Source organism: Molothrus aeneus, chromosome 1 (assembly GCF_037042795.1).
Source record: "Molothrus aeneus isolate 106 chromosome 1, BPBGC_Maene_1.0, whole genome shotgun sequence".
NCBI lineage: Eukaryota > Metazoa > Chordata > Aves > Passeriformes > Icteridae > Molothrus > Molothrus aeneus.
This window is the reverse complement of record NC_089646.1, coordinates 109,243,237-109,265,895: the sequence shown is the minus strand read 5'-3', so window position 1 is coordinate 109,265,895 and position 22,659 is coordinate 109,243,237. Positions and strand designations below refer to the sequence as shown.

General features: G+C 38.9%; 1 protein-coding gene across 1 annotated transcript in view; it reads left to right on the top strand.

Annotated features, from left to right (window-relative positions):
- Window positions 1–21,969: 21,969 nt before the first annotated feature.
- B4GALT6 (beta-1,4-galactosyltransferase 6) overlaps window positions 21,970–22,659 on the top strand; it is a 30,488-nt gene continuing 29,798 nt past the window's right edge. Inside the window, exon 1 of the mRNA XM_066562695.1 lies at window positions 21,970–22,489. Coding sequence (XP_066418792.1) covers window positions 22,375–22,489 — 115 coding nt within the window. The 5' untranslated portion in view covers window positions 21,970–22,374. The remainder of the gene's footprint in view (window positions 22,490–22,659) is intronic.

The window sequence follows — 22,659 nt, the reverse complement described above, 5'->3', positions numbered from 1 at the left end:
CCCCTTTCCTGCAGTACATCATCTGTATGTATTGCCCTCCTAAACTCAGAGCACTGACCTCTTTCCCTGGCAGACAGGACTGCTCAGAGACATCACCCATCTGCTGCACCTTGCTGGGTGAGAGCAGAAGGGAGCTGCAGCCCTGCACAGTGTTGCAGCAACATGGGGTGAGGTGCAGCTGTGGGCAGGGGGGAATCTAGGAATACAGACAGCACCAAAGCTTTCTTTAAGCTTGTGAAGCCTGACAAGTCTTCAGCAGCCAGAGAGAACAAATTCTTTACTTCAGCCATGATCCCTTCTTTAGAAAGAATGCTGGAGCTGATCACAGAATTACAGGATTATTTAGGTTGGAAAAGACCTCTAAGATGATTGAGTCCAACCACTAACCCAGCACGCCAAGTGCACCACTAAACCATGTCTCCAAGTGCCATATCCACAGGTCTTTTAAATACCTACAGGAATGGTGACTCCAACATTTCCCTGGACAGCCTGTTCTGATGCTTGACCACCCTTTCAGTGAAGAAATACCTAGTTCTAAACTTTTCTTGGTGCAACTTGAGGCCATTCCCTCTCACTCTATTGCTTGCTACTTGAGACAAGAGGCTGACCCTCACCTCACTACAGACTCCCTTCAGGTACTCATAGAAAGTGATAATACACTTTATAAAAAAGGATTCTGAGAGTAGTTTCTAGAAAACATGCAAATGTGACTTATAATAGAAGAGATTCTATATTTATCTGTTTTGATTTTAGGTTTGTTTGTTTTCCTCAGACAGATACAAATTGCTGAGGTCTGAAGAGAGTAGAATATAATCCAGGAGGTTCATGTTAATAAATCCTGAGTTGACAGTCTAGTGCTGGCATACTGTGTGGGTCTCTGCTCTCTGCAGTGCCTTGCTGAAATCAGCTAGATTGTGTGTGGGTGTACAAAGCTAAAATTAGGGGGTTTTGACTGCCGCAAAAAGCAAAGCGAGTGAGTGGGTTTGTCCCAATTGCCTGCAGATAATTCATTATGAGTATTTACTTCCTTTAATCAAAGTCTGGAGTAAGTGTAGGATTTTATTGGAAATTTTTCTGACAGTTCATGTCAAGCATTGTGTTATTGTATATTTTGGTCTTCTTACATTGCTAGATTTTTTTAAATAAGCTGGAAGGAAATTAATGACCTGAATAATTTTTATTCTCTGACAATGGAAAATGTTTATTGCAAGAACAATGCACTAAAGTAAAAGATTGCTAATATCCTGGGCTTATACATATTAAAAAGATTTGCATATTCTTCATATTTTACAGGAGAACACAACCAGCTCCGTACCACCACAGTACTGCAAAGCTATTCTGCTATACAGGCAGGCAAGTTGCCTAGCTGCAGCTGTCTTAAATCATGACTTTACAGTTTCTTAACTCAGGTGGGAGCCATTTGAAAACTTGCACAAAAAGTGAAATAAGGTAATAAGCATCACATGCTAGGCTGTACTTTATGTTCAGCATCTCAAACACTTTGAAGCAAGTAATATGTGATTTTCTAGTTCCCATGTCAATAAGTAATGAAATAAAACACAGTAAAAATACTGTAACTGAATCTTCTTAGAAAACATCTGTCTTCATTAATTTCAGCCAGCATATGCAGATTTGCCAGTTACCTACAGGTATACTCTAATCAGAACCACATTGTGCTGCTTCCAGAGATCCTTCTTGTTTTCCATTCTTGATCCATGCACAAACGTGGTTTTGGACAGATTTTCTGTGACTGTAATTCAGGGTTTCTCACTGTATTTATACCTGTAGGTACAGCAAATAAATAAGAAGAAGTATAATTTATCTCCTCTTTTTTCCTCCTTGAATCTGTCTACGTATGTTGTGGCATTTCTTAACTGAAATACAGATGTAGAACCTGTCACTCTCCATGAAGTGTGTTCATCTCTCCACATGTGATTTTTAAGTCAGATTGGTTTTATTGAAAACTAGTGGGATCCAAAGTGACTGGGAGTTCAACATGTTTTATTTCCTTATAATGACTAAGAGCAATCCTTGTGCAAGGTTGTATCATTTAGATATAATCAAGATCTGTGAGCCATCTACTTAAAGAGAATCACTGGAGCTGGCAGCTTTCCTTAAATCTGATAATGGAATTAGCTCTTGTACTGCCTTTGACAGGTGACTGATACTAAATGAACAAACTTCATCTGGGAAATATTGATTCTGTTGTGTACTACAGATATAATGGAGGTAAGGCTAAATTCCATTGTTTTGGTAAATGGAGTGAACTGTTCTAAATGTAATATTTCCACTTTCCATGGCAAAGAGAAATGTACTTTTAGTAAAGCAAACAACACCTTGCACTACTGCTGGTATCTCATATCTACCCTGCTATGTCAGATGGAATCGGAAGATGCTTCCCTGCAGACATGAGCAGGAGCACATCTCCAGCTCACTCCCTGCTCTAATGGAGAGGGAACAAAGGCAGGATGTGTTCTTCTCTTTGGAACTGGAAGTAATTCCATAGAAATTAATGGAGCTTCCCAGCACAAGATGAATGTGAAAGAACCTGGCCTAGTGGTTATAAATTAAGTGTAAGTGAGATTCAGAGAGAGAGTTTTGTGCCATAAGAAGCCAAATGAAATGTATTCTACTTGACTGGCTGAGAACAAAAATGAATCAAATTATTAATGAATACTGCAGACCAAGAAATAAGATCTGCTTCAGTGCCTCTTTCTTTCCTCTTCTGCTGTTTTCACATTGATTGAGATTATTGAGAAAGCTAACTCATATGATCTCCTTTTCCATGCAAGTGATCAGGAGAGTCCTTTCATATACAAATTATAATATCTGTAACCTGGAAGGAAAGAACATACTAAATACTTATTTAAAATAAGCTCCAAATTATGAGTCTAATTCTTTAAAAAGAAATGACAACGTTCTAATTTAAAATGTGTGTCTTTTTGTTCTAGAAAATTTCTAGGGTAATTTCAGGTGATGCTGAAAGTCTGAACGTTGTTGTGGTGTATGCCAGACATTGTACTCCACTAATAACCAGCACTCAGCCTGATGGGAATAGGGAAACACAAAAGACTGTGAATCAGTGCTTCTAAAAATAGCCCTGGCTACCCCTTTTCTCCTCAAAAGAAATATAAAACCTTGAAAAAGATGAGGCTGAGAACAAGGTGAAGTAGCTGAAAGGAGAAAAGCAGCTTTTGCAAAAACACACCACTTTTCTAGAAAGTGGCTCTTTTCTACCTGCCTTGCTTGCAGTAAAATAAGTAGCCAGTGCTGATTTAATTGCTGGAGTAGTGTTGAGATGGTAAGAGTTGTCATATAAACCCAGAAAGATGCAGAAAAACACAGAAAATAAAAAATTCTGTTTAGCTGGAATTGATTTATACAGAAAATTTTCTCTGCAGCTCTCGTCTAAGAGATAATCCTGAGGAACAACTCTTGTTCCAGATGGGCATCTGTAGCTGAAGTTCATTTTTTTGTCTCATACACATTGATGGTTGATTACTATGGGATATACTCCTCCTGAGTGACTGTTCAAGCTCAGGACACACTGAAGTTTTAGTTCCCTATAAACAGATGAGCATATACAATTATGTTTAAGAGCTTGCACTGTGTGACTGTCTTAAAATGCATCTTATAAAATTTTGTCAGTTAAAAAAATTAATTTTCTGTTTTATTTCAAGGCTACAGTTGATCAGCCTTTGATGTGATTTTCCTCTTCCTAATACATAAGGGTGTGTTTGTCCATATACCATTCAGCTTGTGCAATACTTCCTCTTCATTCCGTGTGTGGCCTAATTGCTCACTGGCCACTGACTGAAGAAAGAAGGAAGATTGTGCAAGCAAGGTAACAGAACCTGGTTCCCTTCCCAAAGTCAGCTGAAAGAGACTTTCCTTCAGAGGTTAAATATATCCACTTCACATGGAGGGAGTTATTACTTCTCCACAGCTCCTTTTGCTGATTTACACTTGGAAATTACGAAAGAGTAGGAATATATCATTTTATTGTACCTAATTCTGTATCTATTTCAGGAATTTGGAAATACCCTCAAGCAAGCATGTTAAAAAACCCTAATTCTCCTAATGCCCCAGTTGTGCAACCAGTGCTATCTTTTGCTATGTGCAATACCTTTGCAAAAATGTTTTCAACGAGTGGCTGACAAGTCCCTTTATAAGTAATGCTCAATCTTCTAAGCAGACAGAATAATTTTTTTGTTCTTCCTGAATTTGCAGAAAGGGTAACCAAATTAAACACACATGACTGAGAAATAGTATTTCTGTTCTTCTCAGAGTTTTCATGGATGATTAGAGGAGAATTATCTGATCCCTTTCACGGCTGGAAAATGCTAGAAATTCTAGTGTTACATATTTTTTACAGGGTTAATCTGAATAACTAGTTTAACTGAGTGAAAAACAGGTTTATGACCTCAGTGATCTTCTGAACTATCCACAGACTCACCCACCCCCTTGCCTGGGGCAATACTGGGGACCCTGAACCTGAAGGAGTTTATGGATTCTTTTGGAGGACTGTTGGCTCCTCACAAATTCTACACCTTCAAAACAGGCAACACTCTTAACTTTGAACCTGGGGAACCCAGGTAGTCTAAAACAGAAGCTTTTCAGTGCCCAATAGCCAAGTTTTGGACAACATGCAAGTAACATCCCAGATTAACTTCCTAGACAAGAAAGGTATTAGTACATTTGGCACCGTGCCTTAAAACCACAGAGGGATTTTCTCAATTACTGGAATTGCCACTGGAACATTAATTGCACATTCCATTTTCATATAATAACCAGTGTTTTTGCTGTTCATTACCTTGGCCATCAAACTTTATGTGCCATTTTGAAATCTCCACTCTTGTACCCGTTGTGTTACACACTTCAGTAGTGCTGGGGCTCAGGTTGAACATTGCACCCTCACTACCTTTCAACAGCTTCATTTAACAACAAAGGTCTGAAAAAAACACATTGCACCTACTTGAGCCAGTGCTTTTCTCCATCTGTAGTCCCAATGCCACAGGTGAATTTTTTTCACAGGAATTCACCTGCCAAACAAAGTGTCCAGAGCTTTTTGCCACACTTTCCACATTTAGGCATGCATCTTGCCTACTTTTAAATTAAAACTTTACCTGTGTCCTCTTTGAAGCTGAGATAAACTCAATCCCTGTCAAACTCAAGCATGCAGCAACTTTAAAAAAAAAAAAAAGTCTCACCTTTCAGAAAATTATAACAATTACCTGAAAAGTAGGGAATTCATTTTTAGTACTATCGCTTTTACATTTAAAGAGCTCACACTCAACATGGAACATCTTTGTTTTAGAGCAATCAAATCCAGAAATAAATTATCAGATAATCAAATTATTTATATTTAGGGAATTTCCTCCAATCTAATTTTTAGGAAAAAGGAGCAAGACTCATTTATTTGAAAAGGGTATTGTACAGCACTGAGAACAATATACTTTGTCAGTTGGTAGCATTTTTTTAAAGCAACAAAAAGGAAGAATGTACTTATGTGTGGGTACTTTTTGAATACTTTATATACTTCTGATCTGCTCTGCCTTTTCTATTTGTAAAATAAAAAAACCATTGCTTTGGTTTTCAGCTGTTTACAATGGTGTTTTCTTCATGACAGGATTTTGCTGAACAATTACTGGGAGATTTTCCTCCCTCTGAATGCTGCAGAAAAGGGTTTTTTTCAAAAAAATCAAAAGACAAGAGAAAACACAGTACAGTATTGTATTGTTCTTTTCTGAAAGGAAAAAGAAGGTTACAATATTTGGGACTTACTTAACTTCCTTTTGACACTAAAAGGCACCAATAAGGTCCTTCACATTACGCAAAAACTTATTCAAGACAAATTCCATTTTCTGAATTGCATATGAAAATGACTATTTCGATGAGAATTCAATTTCCTTTTAATAATAACGTAATAAATATGATAAGCCTGAGAAATTGATCTTTTACTTCCTTAACATTGTGAAGTACAAAAAAACAGACTTGTAGATTTGGGGCTAACCTAGGGAATTTTATCACTTGCTTACTCCTCAGTGTACACAGTATCTCCAGTTACTTTCTTGATTTTTGCTAAAAATAAATATACATGTGGGTGAATGTAGAAGCACATTTTAATTCAATGATAACCCAGCAGCAAATAAGGTAGGTGTTCTAAAAGTTGCATAAGGATACATGGAGTTAGGATTAGCAATGTGATTCTAATAAATATTTATGAGGTATAATTTTTCATTCAGCCTACAAGGCAACCTGCATCATTCTTTTGTAATTGAATTCAAATGACATCCTTTCCTACTGTCTTAAGAAATGACAATATTTCAAAGGACTCTAACCATCCAAACCATGTATTTGAGTTTTTTAAAGAAAAAAATCTGGCCTATATCTTATTTAATAAAATAAGGAAAAATACGGTCCTGCAATTTTAACCAATGATTTATCCATTATCTCTTGATAATTTTCCTTTGGGGTTTTTTCTTTTTCCTATGGATTATAATGAGGACAGACTACAAAAGGATATTTGACATACAACTAAAGTAGATGGTCCAAACTTTTAGGTCAGTTATGTGTAATTGGAATTAATAGTTAATTTTTTAGGTTGGTTTATTACTCACAGCACCACCTTTATAGTTAAAGACTGAAATTTCTGTTTTAGCAAGAGTAATTAAAGTTAGTTACCTAGGTTACAATGGTTCATTAATACGTGGAATCAAAATGACATTTTGTGTTGAGTCATTAACAACTTGCTGCAGATAACTGCCATGGAGTGCTCTAAGTGTGTCTTTTATGCTTTAGTCATCTTGTAGTTTATTAAGGAGTGTGTTGAGGCAGTGAAGAGTGGCCTGTGACAATGAGCTCAATGTTCTTTCACAGGATTTCTGCAACATTAAATTGAAATGGAACCAAATACATGTGGCAAACAAAACATGCTTTTAGAAATGATTCTGCAGTATGGGAATAGGTGGCAAATGCCATCTGAAAGCAGACAGTGCAGATGTTGGGATCAGAAGAAGATGCTGTGAAAGAAAATCCTATTGATCATTCTACGATAGGACTGGCTCTACAATGAACTTCAGTCATTGTGCAGCCATTGCCAACTATTACACATAGAAGTTATTTTGGCCAATTTCAGTTTCCTTTCATCCTTACTTTGGTGATTCAGAAGGCTCTGATATTCTCTGGCCATTTATTAGAAAAGTAAATATTTCAGATGTAAAAATCTTAAACTCTGAAGATACAATTAAATTCCTAATGTTTCAATAAGTTGTCTGGGCTTTGCAGTGTGCAGAAAGACAGAGAGAGAAAAAACTCCAAAACATTTCTTGAAGACTACTTATTCATTCGAAGTTAGATATTTAAAATATTTCAAGATTCTAAACTGAGAAATATGAAACTTCATTTCCCTGTTCATGGAAGAGGCAAATAACATATCTATGATTTGCATTTATGCAAGCTGAATGAAAATAATTAAATTCAATACTTCTTTCTCTGTCTGTCTCTCCTGTTGACCTACATGGTGTAAGGTAGTGGAGACAAACTGCTGGTTTCACATTGATTATTCACTACTAAATAATTTCTAGCTTTAGCTTTAGCATCCTGGAGAAATGAGGGACTTCTCTCTCCTTCTATTCTATTTTCAGCTCTCCAGTAAAAAGAAGGCTTTATATTCTATATTTTTTCTGGTTGAGTTCTTATCACACAATATCTCAATCTAAGAACACAGTTTCTTTCCAGAGATTGAAAGCTGGATATCATATTTATCTTTGTGGGTAAATGCTCTTTTTATCTCTGCTGGAAAATACAGCAGTATGTTAACAAGATGCTATTTCAGAATTCACCCTCATTTTGCTCCACAATACCTTCTTTTTTCCTTTTCTCTTCCTAAAATATCTAGTCTCTATCATAGGTTTTGTTCTTTCTCACTGGGAAGCATTCTGTAATAAAGATTATTAATTTTGCTCCTACCCTGTTTTTATTTTAAAAGGTTATTCCCTTCTGTTCAGACCCTACGACATTTTATTATTTTACAAACTGAGGCAATAGCAAATATTGACCCTTGCTAAAGAGTGAATTCCTGTTTGTCTTCTATAATCTGCTGAATAGGCTGATTGATCTTTGTGTTACTGGAACTCTGACACTGCACAGCAGGCAAGAAATTTTCAACAGTGGTTTCTGGTTTCCTGTCAGGAAAGTTAAAGCCATATGTCTAGGAAATGTCCCAAAATGCAATGTTTTCAGAAAAAATTTCAACACTTAGCATATAATTTAGGAAATGCCAGTTAAACAGCATCTAATAAAGCTTTTAGAAATGTAACTTAATGCTGTGCCCATCTCCCTGTGTGTTACAGCAATGAAATTATATTCATTTTGCAGGCCAGAATCTGGTGGCCTGCAAAAGGACCCAGTGAAGGCTAAATTACCCATTCAAGGATTAACTAATTACCCTATAATTAGTGTCTGAGGAACAGATTGAAAGCTTTGTTGAATCATGAAGAAGTGATGGTTGTAATTCAAACTTTGATTTTCACAGTTCCACAGCACTTCAGGTTTACTTATTGAGAGCACAAGTTCAGATTTCATTGCTTTTTAACAGAAAAAAATCATAGTTGAATTCTGCCTGGGATTTATTTTAATAAAATCAAAAGAAAAATCTTGGTTAGTTTTTGACTTTTTTGTGGGACGGTGGTGAAATCATTAAAGGGAAACCCTTAAGCCCTTCTTAGCTTTGAAAATTTTTATGACTAAGAATTAAAGGATAACTTTTAGAAGTAGTAGCCTCTCTGAGTTCACTATAAGATAGTGAACTGATAAGACTGCATTCCTGGAAGAAAAAAGTTGACTGGGGAGTAGGACTTAAAAGGAAAAAGATAATAATCTGAGATCAATATTTTTGTTTCTTCTGCTCTCACATGTGCTTTTTAATGACAGGAATATAATCTTGCCAGAGAACAAAAACCTGGATCTGAGAGACTGAGATGTTTGTAGACATTTCAACCATTATCTGAGACCTAAAGTCTGTCCACTCTAAAGAAAATGGACTGAATGAACACTCATTATCATCTAACTGCTCCAATTTTTGCAGCAACAAAAATTGTTTCCAGGAAAAAGAAAATTCAGAAAGCAAAAGCACATGCAGGAAGAACTCTGTTCTCTTTCTACTTCCCACCACTGAAATGTCTGAGGCCATCTGTCCTTCTCTTGCCTGGACAGGCCATCTGGAGCAGAATAGATGAGACTTAAATCACCAGCAAGGCTGACAGGCTCACTTTGTACCCTTGTAAGGAAATCAAATGCATTACAAGTGAAAATTGAGGGCTGAGAATTCCAAAAATTGTAAAAAACCCTCTCTTTTTGTCAGTTTATTTCAGTGACAACATTTTCATTTCCCCATTAGTGTAATGTAGTCCTGTTTTTAAAGAGGGATAGCAGTATATAGAAGTTTTCATATCAATAGATATCTTAATAAAGGCTTGGAAACATGGTCAAGACTAATAAATAAGCAGGATAGGTTCAGAGAGAGTAAAGGGGAGGAAGGTCTTCTCTTGTCTTTGGTTGTGGTGCTGGTAGAACAACCACATTACAGCACACTGTTCTAACCATATCTATCCTAAGCACAAACAAAAACATATTATCAAAAGAGTCAGAAAATTCTCATGAATTAAAAAGTAGGGATTGAAAAACTATTAATTTTAAATTTAATTTTAAATTTTAATAATGTAACTATTTAATGTCACTGTATCATTGGCATTTCTGTATCAGGTACACGAAGTTCCTCTCTTATTTTATGGAAGTTTTAGAAAACTAACCGCAGTTTTGTCTGAAAAGTCATTGTACTTCCTCAGACTCAGGCAAAAGATGATTGCATCTACAGCAGTTTAGCAGAATTGATACCTAGATGCTGTAAATGCCTGCATGCTATTACTGTGCATGGCTCTCACTAAGGTGATTGAGCAGACCTGCAAATCTATGGAAAGAATTGTTAGAGTGTCAAGAAACTGTATTAATTGAAGAGACAGGTCTAAACATCAGGGTTTTTTTCATAATAGACAAAAGAAGAGAATTGAAAGTGAAGAGGGACAAACTCTTTTGTGACAGGGATTTGGAGGTTTTCTTCTGCTGCTCCCCATTCCTTAAAAAAAACAGACACCACTTTTCTTTCTCTGCATCACTCTGCCAGGCAGACTTGGGTATACCCACAGACTTGGAAGAAGGGGCAGTCGTTTGACACAAAGACAACCCAAGACTAACTGGTTAATCATGAATTTGAACTTTTGCACCTAAACCAATTTCTAAACAATAAAATGTGCTGACATTGCTGGGATTTTTTTCAGCTGTAAAACCATGAGGACTGCAAGCCTAAACTTTAGCCACAGCTTCCCTTTCTAAGATGCTCTTTCACAAACAACCTCATCATTTAAAGTGATTGTTTAGGCATTGTTTGGTTGTGTTTGCTGAACATAATTGCTCAATCTGAACTGTAGTCTTTAACCTCTATTTAAATTCAGTAAAACTGTAATAATTATAACCTTGGGTAAAACAGATTATTAGTTGCTGATCCTTTCAAATAAAAATATTTAAAAATGAGCATGATCCAATCACAGAAGTCACAGCATGGCTGATGGATTCCAAGAGCATAAATAATACTGGGTAAAAATTCTGTGAGTTATTTAGTCCTGCTTCAAAATGTAGAACTTCATTCCTATTTTTGTGCTCCTGGGAGCAGGTTCTCTGATAACTTCCACTGAAATTTGGGCTTTCCATATTCCAGATCTGTGTGGCAGACTCATGACATAGCTCCTCTATGTGGAAAGATCTCTATTATGCCCAAGCCAGTAAATATTTCACAGATTTTGGTTCAGAGCTAAAACATTGTGAAAGTCTATTCCATTAACTGAGTGTTTATTTGCTTGATTATCTTGCTGTGGTTATTTAGGCTAAAAAATGTTGAAATGCCCTAAATGGCCTAGCATACTGCACTGTCCCAGACATAGAAGTTATTTCAAGAGGTGGGTGGATACATTTCCTTTTCCGTGACTCAGTTTCTGTGATCAGCAGGCTAGGAGTTACTAGAACCAGAAATTCAGATTAAACCATTGAATCTATCAGTAATTATTAAATGTATCTCCTCTGGCTCTGATTAATTTTTCTCAAAATTTAATTTTTAAATGCATGAAAATATGCTTCTTTTTGTGTGCTTTAAACTTGCAGTCTGATCAGTTGTTTGAAGGATTCCCAGTTTCTGCATTTGGAGAAAAAAAAAAGGAATAATCACACAGTAACTACCTTCTCCTAGCTGTTAGTTTCCAAAATGAAATATCCTGACCCATTTAGTTTCCTTCACACAAAAGCCACCCACAGAGCTGCCTATCTTTATTTCACTTCTTGTTGTACTTTTTCAAACTATACTTTTTGAAGGTGCAATTATCAGAACTGCAACCATGAACTTATCTTTTAAAAAAGGGGTCTTTTTATGAAACACTTAAAAAGTATATTTCTGACTTAATTCCTGATCTATCAAGGAAACCTGTGTGCACACAAACAACATAAATTCACTGCAGGACTGCAACAGGAATGCAAATATATTTTCTGGATATTTTCATATCCCCTTTCTGCAAATCCCCTATGCCTCTAGGAAAAAGAGAACAGCCCTGGAAATTTGATAGCTTAGTGTTGACTCTTAAAGCATTTGGGTCATTTAAACTCTTTCTAGACTTAGCTGAACATAAGGAGCTCTAAAATCATCAGCTAAGAATTTTGAACTAGGCCAAACCAAATGCAGGAATAACTAAAATGATCATATGATTTTCAGGAAATTAAAGCAAGAAAGTATTTTCTGTTGAACCACAAACAGTATAAATTAATCATTTTATTTTTGTTACAGGACTATATACTTTCAAATGTTTTTTCTTCTTTCACCTATTTTTTACAACCGTCCATATTTACTAAAAAGACAATATAGGAAAAATAAAGAAGAAACAAAGAAAAGAGAAAGCACTAGACATTTAAGTCATTAACAGGCTGTGTAAATATTGGGTAATTGTGTCAGTATTGGTTGGTCACTTTTGCACAGTTTCTCCAATATAAACTTTTTTCTGTGAATTTTCATTTGCTTTCCACAGAAGTTGAGTTGCAATTTTTTTCCCTTTGTCACCTTTATTTTTGCTTTATTTCAGTGACAAACTTGGGAAACTTATGTTTAGGCAGTCAGCTGGGAACTCTGGGGAGGGTACCCAATGATATAAAAGGGTAGATGTAGAAATCCTCATGACAAAGAGAGAAAGAAAATGTTAACTCCAAAGTAAATAAAATAACCAATTTATCCCCAGTATAATAAAATAAAGAACAGAAAGATGTTTGTCTTTCAGTGTAGTACACAATAACTTAAAAAGTAATCTTGCCCTCCTAGGCTGTCAAGTCCTATTCTCTATCATCACTAAAACTCAGATTTCTCTTCTAATAGGTGTTAGAAAATAGATGCTCAGCTAGAAGGAACACTTACTTACATATATAGAAGGTATTATGAATGAAAAAACCTATGCCTATCACAAAACTTATTTTCCAGATTGCCTGTACATGACTTTATGTGCCTTTGATTTCATGTCACTAATCCTAAATTTAACTATAATTTCATACTCATTCATCGACCTGTTTAATTCTCTCCAAAAGCATTGTGAAATGCAGAACCCATTTCCCTTGCATTTTTTCACTGTCTCTTCATTTCAGTTTGCATTAAATATTTACCATGTATTCTGTCAGAAGATCTTGAGGTAAAAAAATAGACACTTGGTCAGACAATGTCCAGATCCAAGACGATGTTGGTGTTTTAGTGGATTTATTTAATTTTTGTTTGTTTGCTTGTGGTATTGTTTTTGTTTGTTTTAATATTTATTCCTAAGTAAATTTAAATATTTAAGAAGTTAGTGGTTTTGTTATATTGAGAACACAAAAAATAATTTCAAAATCACAGCTCATAAGACTTTAATATTTATACCTGGTTTTGCCACAAGCACCTGGAAAAATTAATCTTAACAAGTTTTCACTTGTGAAAAACTCTCTGAGCAACAATACACAATTAGAGCCCCTAATTAGATTTTGGCAGACTGATTTCCACACAGTTTTCTGTTGCTCTTATTAAGTATATGGAGCTCCATGAACTTCATTTTTGTCACTGTGTTTCAGATCAAGATAAATTACCAGCACTGAGAAGTAAATTAAAATGGTCACATTTTTGCAAGATGTAGACACACAAGCATGTGTCTACATCCCTACAATGGAATCAGCAGGTGCTAAATGTAAAACAGATGTAAATTCCTGATGCAGGGATTATTTTCATTTTTTCATTTATACAGACCATAGGACTTGCAGTCTGTTCTGTGACTGGGACCTTTAGGTACCAATACCAGCAATAAATAATGTGAATAAATGGCTATCCTAAGGCTGCCTTAGAGTTTTGTAGGATACTTGGTCTTTACTGTCTTAGGGATAGGAAGTGAACTGGCAAGAAAAACCAACCTGTTGGGCTTTGGGGGCCCTCAGATAGTGCTACAAACAGTCTCACTTTCCTGTAGGGTATGCCAAAGGCTATTTTTGCCTTTTTCAGCTTTAATTTTTGTAACTGATGCTATGGCCTGGAGACTGGAAAGAAGGTCTTGTGGCATAATGCACCACATCACCCCTAATCCATAAACACACTTGGAAACATACTGCAAGGAAAGCTACCCACTGAAGGAAGTAGTTTTTGCTAACTCTAACAGATGTAGCTTAAAACTGTGATTCAAAATCTACTTTAAATGTAGAACTTAATATGATTTTTAAAAATGCAAAAAAACCCAAACCAAACCAAAATAAAACAAAAAAAGTAAGCAAAAAAAATCCAACAACCCTTCAAGATTAGTATTCTTTTTATGTAATCGGGAAAATTCACTGGAACTTTTAACTATTTCTAGAATTTCAGTCTGAGTCTTTTTGTATCCAGCACAATAGATATATAATACTCTTTCATGACAGAGTACCTTACTTCCCCAAGGAGTAACTGCAACACTGGTATAATATTTGATTTTTTATTTTTATTTTCTTGGCCACACATATATTTACTGTCTGTTCTTAGAACTCTGAGAGGCTAGCAAATTCTTTGTCACAACAGAATACAACAGAATATTTAGAATTTCACTTGTTCTAAGAAATCAGCTGCACTAGCAATATTTGGGAAGGTGTTCATGCCCATGACTGAGCAAATAGATAATATTTATGGCCACTATTTATTTTTCAAAATATTGGGAAATTCAGTTATGACCAAATGGTCTCGCTCTTTTTCTCTCAAGTACCAAGAGATGTGAAGAATTATTTCTTTTCTTTCCTACACAGAGAATTTTCTCCTAGGTTTGGGAAAAGCTCATCTTAGGAAAAAACACTTAACACAGAATTTTTAAAAAAACTGATAAACTGATCAAATTAATGGTTACTTAAAAGATAGCTAAATAAATGAAAATTTTATAGTCAGAAATATAAGCTACAACAATTACGGCAGCATCACTATCTCTACACAACTGTCATTACATGACCCTCTGCATAAATGAGGTTGTATGCATGAAAATACACTTATTAATTTTTAGGCCTCCTTTATCTTTTTCATAGCATAAGCAGAAAAGTAGGAAGATGACTCTTAGGAAAACTTTAGATTATTATTTAGGTTTGCAAAACACTGAAGAGTTTTTCTGAGGACAGAAGCATTGCTTCAGCTCTTAAGAAAATTCAAGCTATTTAAACACTATCTCACAAACTAAACAAAGCTGTTATTAAGAACTGAACAGAACAGTGGAATTCCAACAACTGTAACCTTTGCTAAAGTTCTCTGTGACTTACGCAATTTAAATGAGGCTGTGACAGAAAGCTTAATCAGAAAACATCTGTCTTCTAAGACATAAGATTCTTGTTTCTCTCAAGTCTGTTTAACAAACTCTGATTGCTTTTTCCTAATTGCAGTAGAATGAGTGAGACCAGATTGTTTCTATTTATATATGCAAAGGAATTGCATCTCTGAGGATAAGATTTTAGCCACAAAAACAAAGCAAAGCAAAAGTCCTCAAGCTTTCCAGAAAATCTTCTATCAATTTATTCCCCCACTGAAGTGATTACCACCCAAACTGCATGATTTAGTTTTGTGCTGTTTTTTAAGACTTGAATGACATTTTTAAAAGCAAGGTTAGAGAGGGAGTGCAAGAGTGTAAACTTATCCTGCAGTCGTCTCTTATTATTTCTTAGTCACTCTCCATTTCCAAAAATGTTCTAAGGAACAGCTATTAATCCAAATGCAGCAAATAGACATTTCAGACTAGTTCTGATGTGAGTAGTTCAGGCCGTAAAATTTCTGATTTCCATAATAAAAGTATTTGATGTTAGTTAATGATGATTATGTCTCCTGCTGCATTTATTTTTCACCTGTACAAGTTACAGTGAAATAAATCCCATGGTTCCCAAAACTACTTTTTTATCAATCCTTCTTTGTACTGCACATACAGATAAAAATAATTTTTACTTGCACCTTATCCTTGCTACATAGATTTCAAACAACTGCATATTCACCATTTTAAAGGACTATGAACATGATCTAATGTCAGATATTGTCTTTTCCACATAAGATGCTTACAATGGTATAGCAAGTATGGTATGGCAAATAGTTTTATTCATGACACAGAAAAAATTACAAATTGCCTAATCTCATGATGATAATTATAGAACCATAGAATCATAGATAATCCTGAGGTCAAAGGGACTCACAGGGATCACCAAAGTCCAAATTCTGGCCCTGCAGAGCCCCAGGAATCAGACCATGTGCATGAGAGTGCAGTAAGTTTCAGCCTTGAAGCTGTAGTACAAAAGAAAATACCAAACTTTCTCAAAATACTTCCAATCTGACATTTGATTTAATAGTGGGATTATAATGGATGTAATGAGGTTAGGTCACATGGCCCAAAACTTAAGTGAGGTGTTATATTTTTCATTACATAATGGTGTGAGTTTTACGTGTTTGTGCTACACACTGAAGAACTCTAACTTTCCCAGGGTCTAGATCACCCTGACAAAACTTGATTTAATCTTTAATCATAATTAATCTTTATTATAATCTTTAAAAATGTTACACAGACTGTGCATTTTCTTGGAATTGTCAGGCTCTTCTCATGCTTCTTATCCTGAGCTTTTTAACTCCAGGCATTTTAACTCCTTGTTGACCTTACAAGAAGGGTTACTTATAAGTTACTGTGCAGGATTTTGGAATGCTGCTGCCCTGTATAACAAAGTGTGACTAATAAAAATCACGCTGCTAAATCCAAATAAATGAGAAACCAAAGGTATTTACAAAAAATACCAACAAAATAATTGCCACACGTAGGATTAATAATGAAACCATGTTACGCTCATTTATCAATTTTTATTACTACAATTAAGGAAAACAGAAAAGGCAAGGAAGAGGGCTGAAACAGTAATGGCAAAAGATTTAAGAAAAAAAACCACAGGGAATATTTAATGTATTTCTCTGTAGTGAAGAGAAAGCTGATCACAGAATTTTGCCTGTGGCTCCAAAGGGGTTGCTTGGTGCTGCAGGAGGTTTGTGCCTTGACTGCAGCTTACTGGGTTTGTTTGGGGGACAGGTGGTGCGAGTAGGAAAGAGCTCTTGTAAAAAAATGTGAAAGAATCATTCTGCTTCTTGGACTGTCAATTACAGTCTAAATAAGGCAGTTGGGCTGGCTTAGCTAAAAGTGAAGACAAAGTGACAGTCAGCAACCAGAGAGCAAATAGACATGACAGTTCAGAATGTAAAGGTAGGGTGTAAGGAAGGCAGAATGATGTTGGTATTAATGCTTAAACTTGCAGTAAAAAAGAAAAAAATGCAAGATTTTCAAGACAGATAAGGTACTTTGGTACTTTATTGTTGATAAAAAGTGTTTAGATAGATAAATGACAAAAATTGTGACAAAAACAAGCAACTGTTCTGTCTGAAATATACAAACTATGGAGGCAGCCAGGTGAAATTTGGTAATGTGTGTAGGAATATTGACTGGAGGAGAGAATCTCGGGACACATCCTTATGGAAGAGATAAAACAGCTAGTTAAACAAGAGTTTTTTATTGCTTGTACCCAGTTCATTCAAAGACTGGGTACAAGCAATAAAAAATAACACGAGCATGTGGCAGTAGATGACCCGGGGCACAAAATGTGGATTTTTAATTTTGTACTGCAGACTGCAAAACTGGATATTACATAGGCAGCACATTCATATGTGTATTCTTTAAACAGCCAGCTCTAACAAATGATCTAAGCAATGCACCACTCTCTACCTCCCTGCCTCCCTGTCTCTGACACAGCCTCAGTGATGCTGGCATCAGGCTCAGTTCTTTCACTTGATGACAGCAGTAGTGTAAGATATTTTTGCTTCCCTCAAGGTATTCCTTCCTGGCATTCCTTCCTGCCTGATGTCTTACAGCACCCTATGCCCACAATTATAAAGCCACAATAGTGTGAGGTGTCACTCTTTCAAATAAATGGGTTCCAGAAGCAACCCAGATAAAAAATCACTAAAACTCTCCCTCCTCCCCTATAAAAAAAAAAGTGCTGTTACTTTTCTCCAAAAGATCAGTGCCTTGGTTTTGTTAACAGAACATTGTCATGGACAACTGTGCCCATGCAGCATGGGAAACCTGTTAATTTTGTATATGCAGTTTCTACAGCAGCATTTGTTGGACTTCATGAAATATATGAACTTTTGAAATGACTGAAAAATGTGTTTTTTATAGCAGCTTTGGAGACATTGATGGTTTTGCAGCAGTTGCTCTGATGAGATCTTGTTTGATTTTGTGCTTGTTGATCCATAGAAAATTCACTTTGGGATGCTTAGATTAAAAACAGGAATGAGGGAGGAGTTCTCATCTTCTTCCAGAATAACCTATAATTGTTTAAGAACCTACTGAAGAAATTCCATTGCAAGAGGAAACACAGCAGAGCAATACACATCCAATGGAATTTCCTCTTCTTACAATAATAAGTGAAGTGCAATATTGTTGATTATTCAAAGAAGGGATCTACATATTGTGCAGTAATCTTTTTACTGAAGAAAGCAATATTTAAAGAAGAGGCTTCAAGTATTATGATCAGAGCGGACACCTGTGCAAAGCCATCTACATAACTGTGAGTTATGCTGCTGCTCCTGCAGTGTCCTGCTGCTGGAGATTCAATTAAACATGATACATCTATCTTCCAAAATTCCATTTTTTATTTTTCCACAAACATTTCTATATATATGAGTTAATATACTGCTCCACAGGTTGTCTCATGCTCATCACAGTAGTCTCTTAAACTCTTACAAGAGTGCACCTAACAGCCCAAGTGATCAACCCAAAATTCATGTTGAGCTGGAGACATGGCATTTGCCTTTACTTATGCACAGACAGTGATATGCAGGGCACCATTAATGTTCCTCCACACAAAAGTTAAGGCCAGTCTTAAGATTTCTTGTACCATGCATCTCACTCCTGTATCTGACAAGATTCTGTGAGTTGTCATCATATTGATCTTCTAATGTCATTCCCTATGCTTAGACCATAGAAACAGATCTAAAACTGTATAAAAAAAATCTAATAAAAGTGGAATGGGAGAATCAGGAGCCAATTAATACTCAGTTATTCCAGTTAGCAGAGTAAATCAATAGCTTTCATACATAAAAATAAAGTAGCAATAATGCCACTTCACATATAAAATAAATTTTACTTTAATGTGAGACAGCAACAAGACATAAAAATACAGTACATTTTTGCTCCATAAACCCAAGATAATGTCCTATATTACTGTCAGCTTAAGCTTCAACTTTAAATAATATATGTAAATAACTGTTCATTGTTGTATTCCTATGGCTAGTTTTGCATTCTGCTCAATAAAATAAATTACATATATCAAGTTACGTAGCTGTTACTGGCAATTCAGAAACAATTTTGTGACAAAATACATCCCACAATCTATCCCTCTATCTGGTACTGTAGCTGCTCATTCATCCTCCCCCCAGCAGGATCAGGGAGGAGGGGGGAGAATTGTAAGGATGGAAGTCAGAAAATTCCTGAGATAGACAGCTTAGTAGGGAAAGCAAGTAGGGAAAGCAATTGCTGTGCACACAAGCAAAGCAAAAAAAAAAAAAAAAAAAGAATTGATTCACTGCTTCCCATGGGAAGGCAGGTGTTCCAGGACAGCAGGGCTCCATCATGTAAAGGTTACTCGGGAAGACAAACACCGTCATTTCAAATATCCCTCACTTCCTTCTTCTTCCCTCCACTTTGCATACTGAGCATGATGACATTTGGTCTGGAATATCCCTTTGGTCATTTGTCCCAGCTGTTTCCTCCCTACCTCCCATGTACTCCCAGTCCCCTCACCATGGTGGCAGTATGAAAAGTAGAAAAGGCCTTGGCTCTGTGCAAGCCCTGCTCAGCAGTAAAAAATATGTATCTGTATTATCAACCTGTGTTCTGCCCAAATCCAAAACATATTGCCTATGAGCCACTGTGAAGAAAATTAACTCCATCCCAGCTAAAACCTGCACAGATACTCATTGCAATAACATCCATCAAAATATAACTGATAAGTCTCTGTTTCAGAGCTGAAGGAACAGAATTTGTCTCTCTCATACGAAAACCTTTACTGAGAAATCCTTGTCGATGCTCTGCATCAGTGATAATCAGGGAAGCCCATGATGTGGCTGTAGATTGTTGTTGGGTGTACTGCGTTCCACTGTGCAAATAAATGTTCAACATCCAGCAAGATTTTGACTAAGTAAATTTGCTTTTATTTTTACTATCAGTTATTTGCATGACTACCTCACTGATTAACCAATCATTTTGTATTTCTAGCCCTGACTATTACATGTCAACTGACTTGAGGTTTTACATTTGTGGTTAAAAAATACTGATGTGTCAGCCTGCAGAGTGTTTTGAAGCAGTTTGCCCAAGTCTGAAGGAAGTTATAAGGTTGCTCTGTCAGTCTAAAGGATAAGCTCTACTTGACCACGAGCTGTGCTGGGTGAACAAAATAATTTCTCTCTGTTATTACTGAAACAAGATGAAGAGCATGTATTGAAAGGATAAGGGGGAATGGCCTCAAACTGAACTACAGGTTTAGAATAGATATTAGAAATAGCTAACACTTAATATGAGAGTGGTGAGGCACTGGAAGAGGTTGTGAAGTTGTAAGTGCTCTTGAACTCTGCAAGAGTTCAAGGCCAGGTTGGACTGGGCTCTAAGCAACCTGTGCTGGTGAAAGATGTCTCTGGCCATGGCAGGATGGTTGAAACTAGATGATCTTCAAGGTCCCTTCCAACCCAAACCGTTCTATGATTCTTTCATGATTACTGAAACAAGAGGAAGCCATTAGTGATATTTATTGCATAAAAACCATAGTGCAAGTGTAGTGACTGAGACAAAATTGTATTGTGGGGAGTGGGGCAACTCTGTATTTCCATTCTTTTGCCCTGTGTCTGACTAAACTCCACACACGCTAACAACACAGACCTGGACCACTTCTCGCTCAAGTGGATCCTGCTGCCACATCAAGTGTGCCCAGGCAGGACATGGCCTGCTGCCAACCTCTTGGCACACATCTATCCATGATAGCACTCTCCAGAGGAACGGAGCAATTACTGGCTTAACCCTATCACCCAGCAACTTGTGGCAGCCAAGTTCTTTGCCAAAGCAAGAAAGAGCAGAGAATCAATATGGAGCTTCTGCTGCCAGCTTTTAAAAAATACCATTTTAAAGCAATGGCCTTGGGAGTGAACTGGTAAAGGAGTGTGTAGATCATCACATTTAAATTCAGCAAATCCTAAAGCACAAGTGTAGCCAAACCTTCAGGCAATGCTCCCTATTCTGCTCTATGGAGAACTCTTGGGTGACAGAAAGACAGAACCACATAATTATTATTGTTGGGAGGGACCATCTTCCAAGCCAGGTTATACAGGACTGCATCCAGGTGGGTTTTAAATGACTCTCTGAAGAGGGAGCCTCCATGACATCCCTGGGCACCTGCTCCAGTGCTTGGCCATCCTGAATGTAAAGAGGTTATTCCTCTTTTACATGTTGAGGTGTTTTAGTTTATGGCCATTATTCCTTGACCTGTCGCTGGGCACCCCTGGGAAGAATCTGGCATTCTCAGATATCTCAACTATTCTCCTGACAGCCACCTTGAGATGTTCACATGCGTTAACGAGTTCCCCTTTCAGACCTCTTCTCTAGACTAAGCAGGCCCAGCTCCTGCAGCCTCTCATGTGAGAGAGGCTGCCAGCCCTGACTCCCGTTTCCAACCGCTCTGCATTTAAACAGCTGGAAGCACAACGACATCCACCCGTGGAACAGCGGCAGCGCCACCTGAAGAAGGGAAGGGAAGGGCGGGCACCAGCGCTCGAAAGTAGGCACGGGCAGGACAGAAACCCGGCCCCTTGTGTTCTGCACAAGGCCGAGGTGACTGGACACGGAGAAGGTACGCACGCACGCCGGCCGGACACACCGGGAGCGCCGGGCAGGCGGGGCGGGACGCGGGGCCCGGCCGAGCCGCCTCACGGCTCCCTGCCCCCTTCCGCAGCCCGCTGATAGCAACGGTGCGCGCGCAACAGCCAATCGGCGGCCGCGGGCTCGCTTCTCCCTCGCCTCCCATTGGCCCGCAGGGCCGCGGGGGCGGGGCTGGCGCGCGCCCGCCCGCTGCAGTCCCGCAGTGCTGCCGCCGCGCCGGGGCTCGCGCGCGCCACAACCGCCGCAGCGGCCGCGCGGCTCCTCCCGGTGCGGGGCGGCGCGGGAGCCGTGGGGCCGGGCCGGGCCGGGCCGGGCCGGGCTGGGCTGGGCTGGGCTGGGCTGGGCGCAGCGCGAAGGTGACTCTGCTCGCCCGCAGCGGGGATGCTGCTGCTGCTGCTGCGGCCGCCGCCGCCGCTAGTACGGGGACTGCAGGCGGGAGCGCGGGTGGCCGCGGCGCCCGGCGGCATGTGAGCAGCGGCGGGAGCGTTCCCCGAGCCCCGCGGCAGCGCTAAGGGAGCCCCTCCCTCCGGCGGCGGTTCAGCCCGCCCGGAGGCGCAGCGCGGAGGCGGGCGGGCATCGCCGCTGCTGCCGCCCGCGAGGAGACAGCAGGAGCGGCCACAAAGCGCCGCCGCCCGCCCTCCTCCGCACGCCGCGGCGCTGCCCCTGCCAGCCCCGCTCCCGGGGACGGAGGGCAGGAGCTCCCCTCGCCCCCTCGTCACCTTCTCGCCGCCCGATCCATGGGAGGAGCGGGCCGCCTCCCCCTAGGAAGCGCCGCCGCGGCTCGCCGGGACTGAGCGGAGCGGCCGGCGGCCGGCGCGGCGGGAGGATGCCACTGCTGCGGAAGGTGCTGCGCGTCTCCAACCGCTCCATGCTCGCCTTCATCTTCTTCTTCTCCTTTTCCTCGTCCTGCCTCTACTTCATCTATGTGGCCCCCGGGATCGGTGAGTCCGGAGCCGCCCCCGCGGGTAGCGGGGGTGAGGGCGGTGGTGGGGGGCGCGCCCGCCTCCCCCGGGCTGTCACCGCGGCGGGGAGGGCACGGGCGGCGCCGGGCGAGGGGCGGCTCGGCTGTCGGAACGCGATCCCGCCCGCCCGGGAAGGGTCGGGGCGGCCG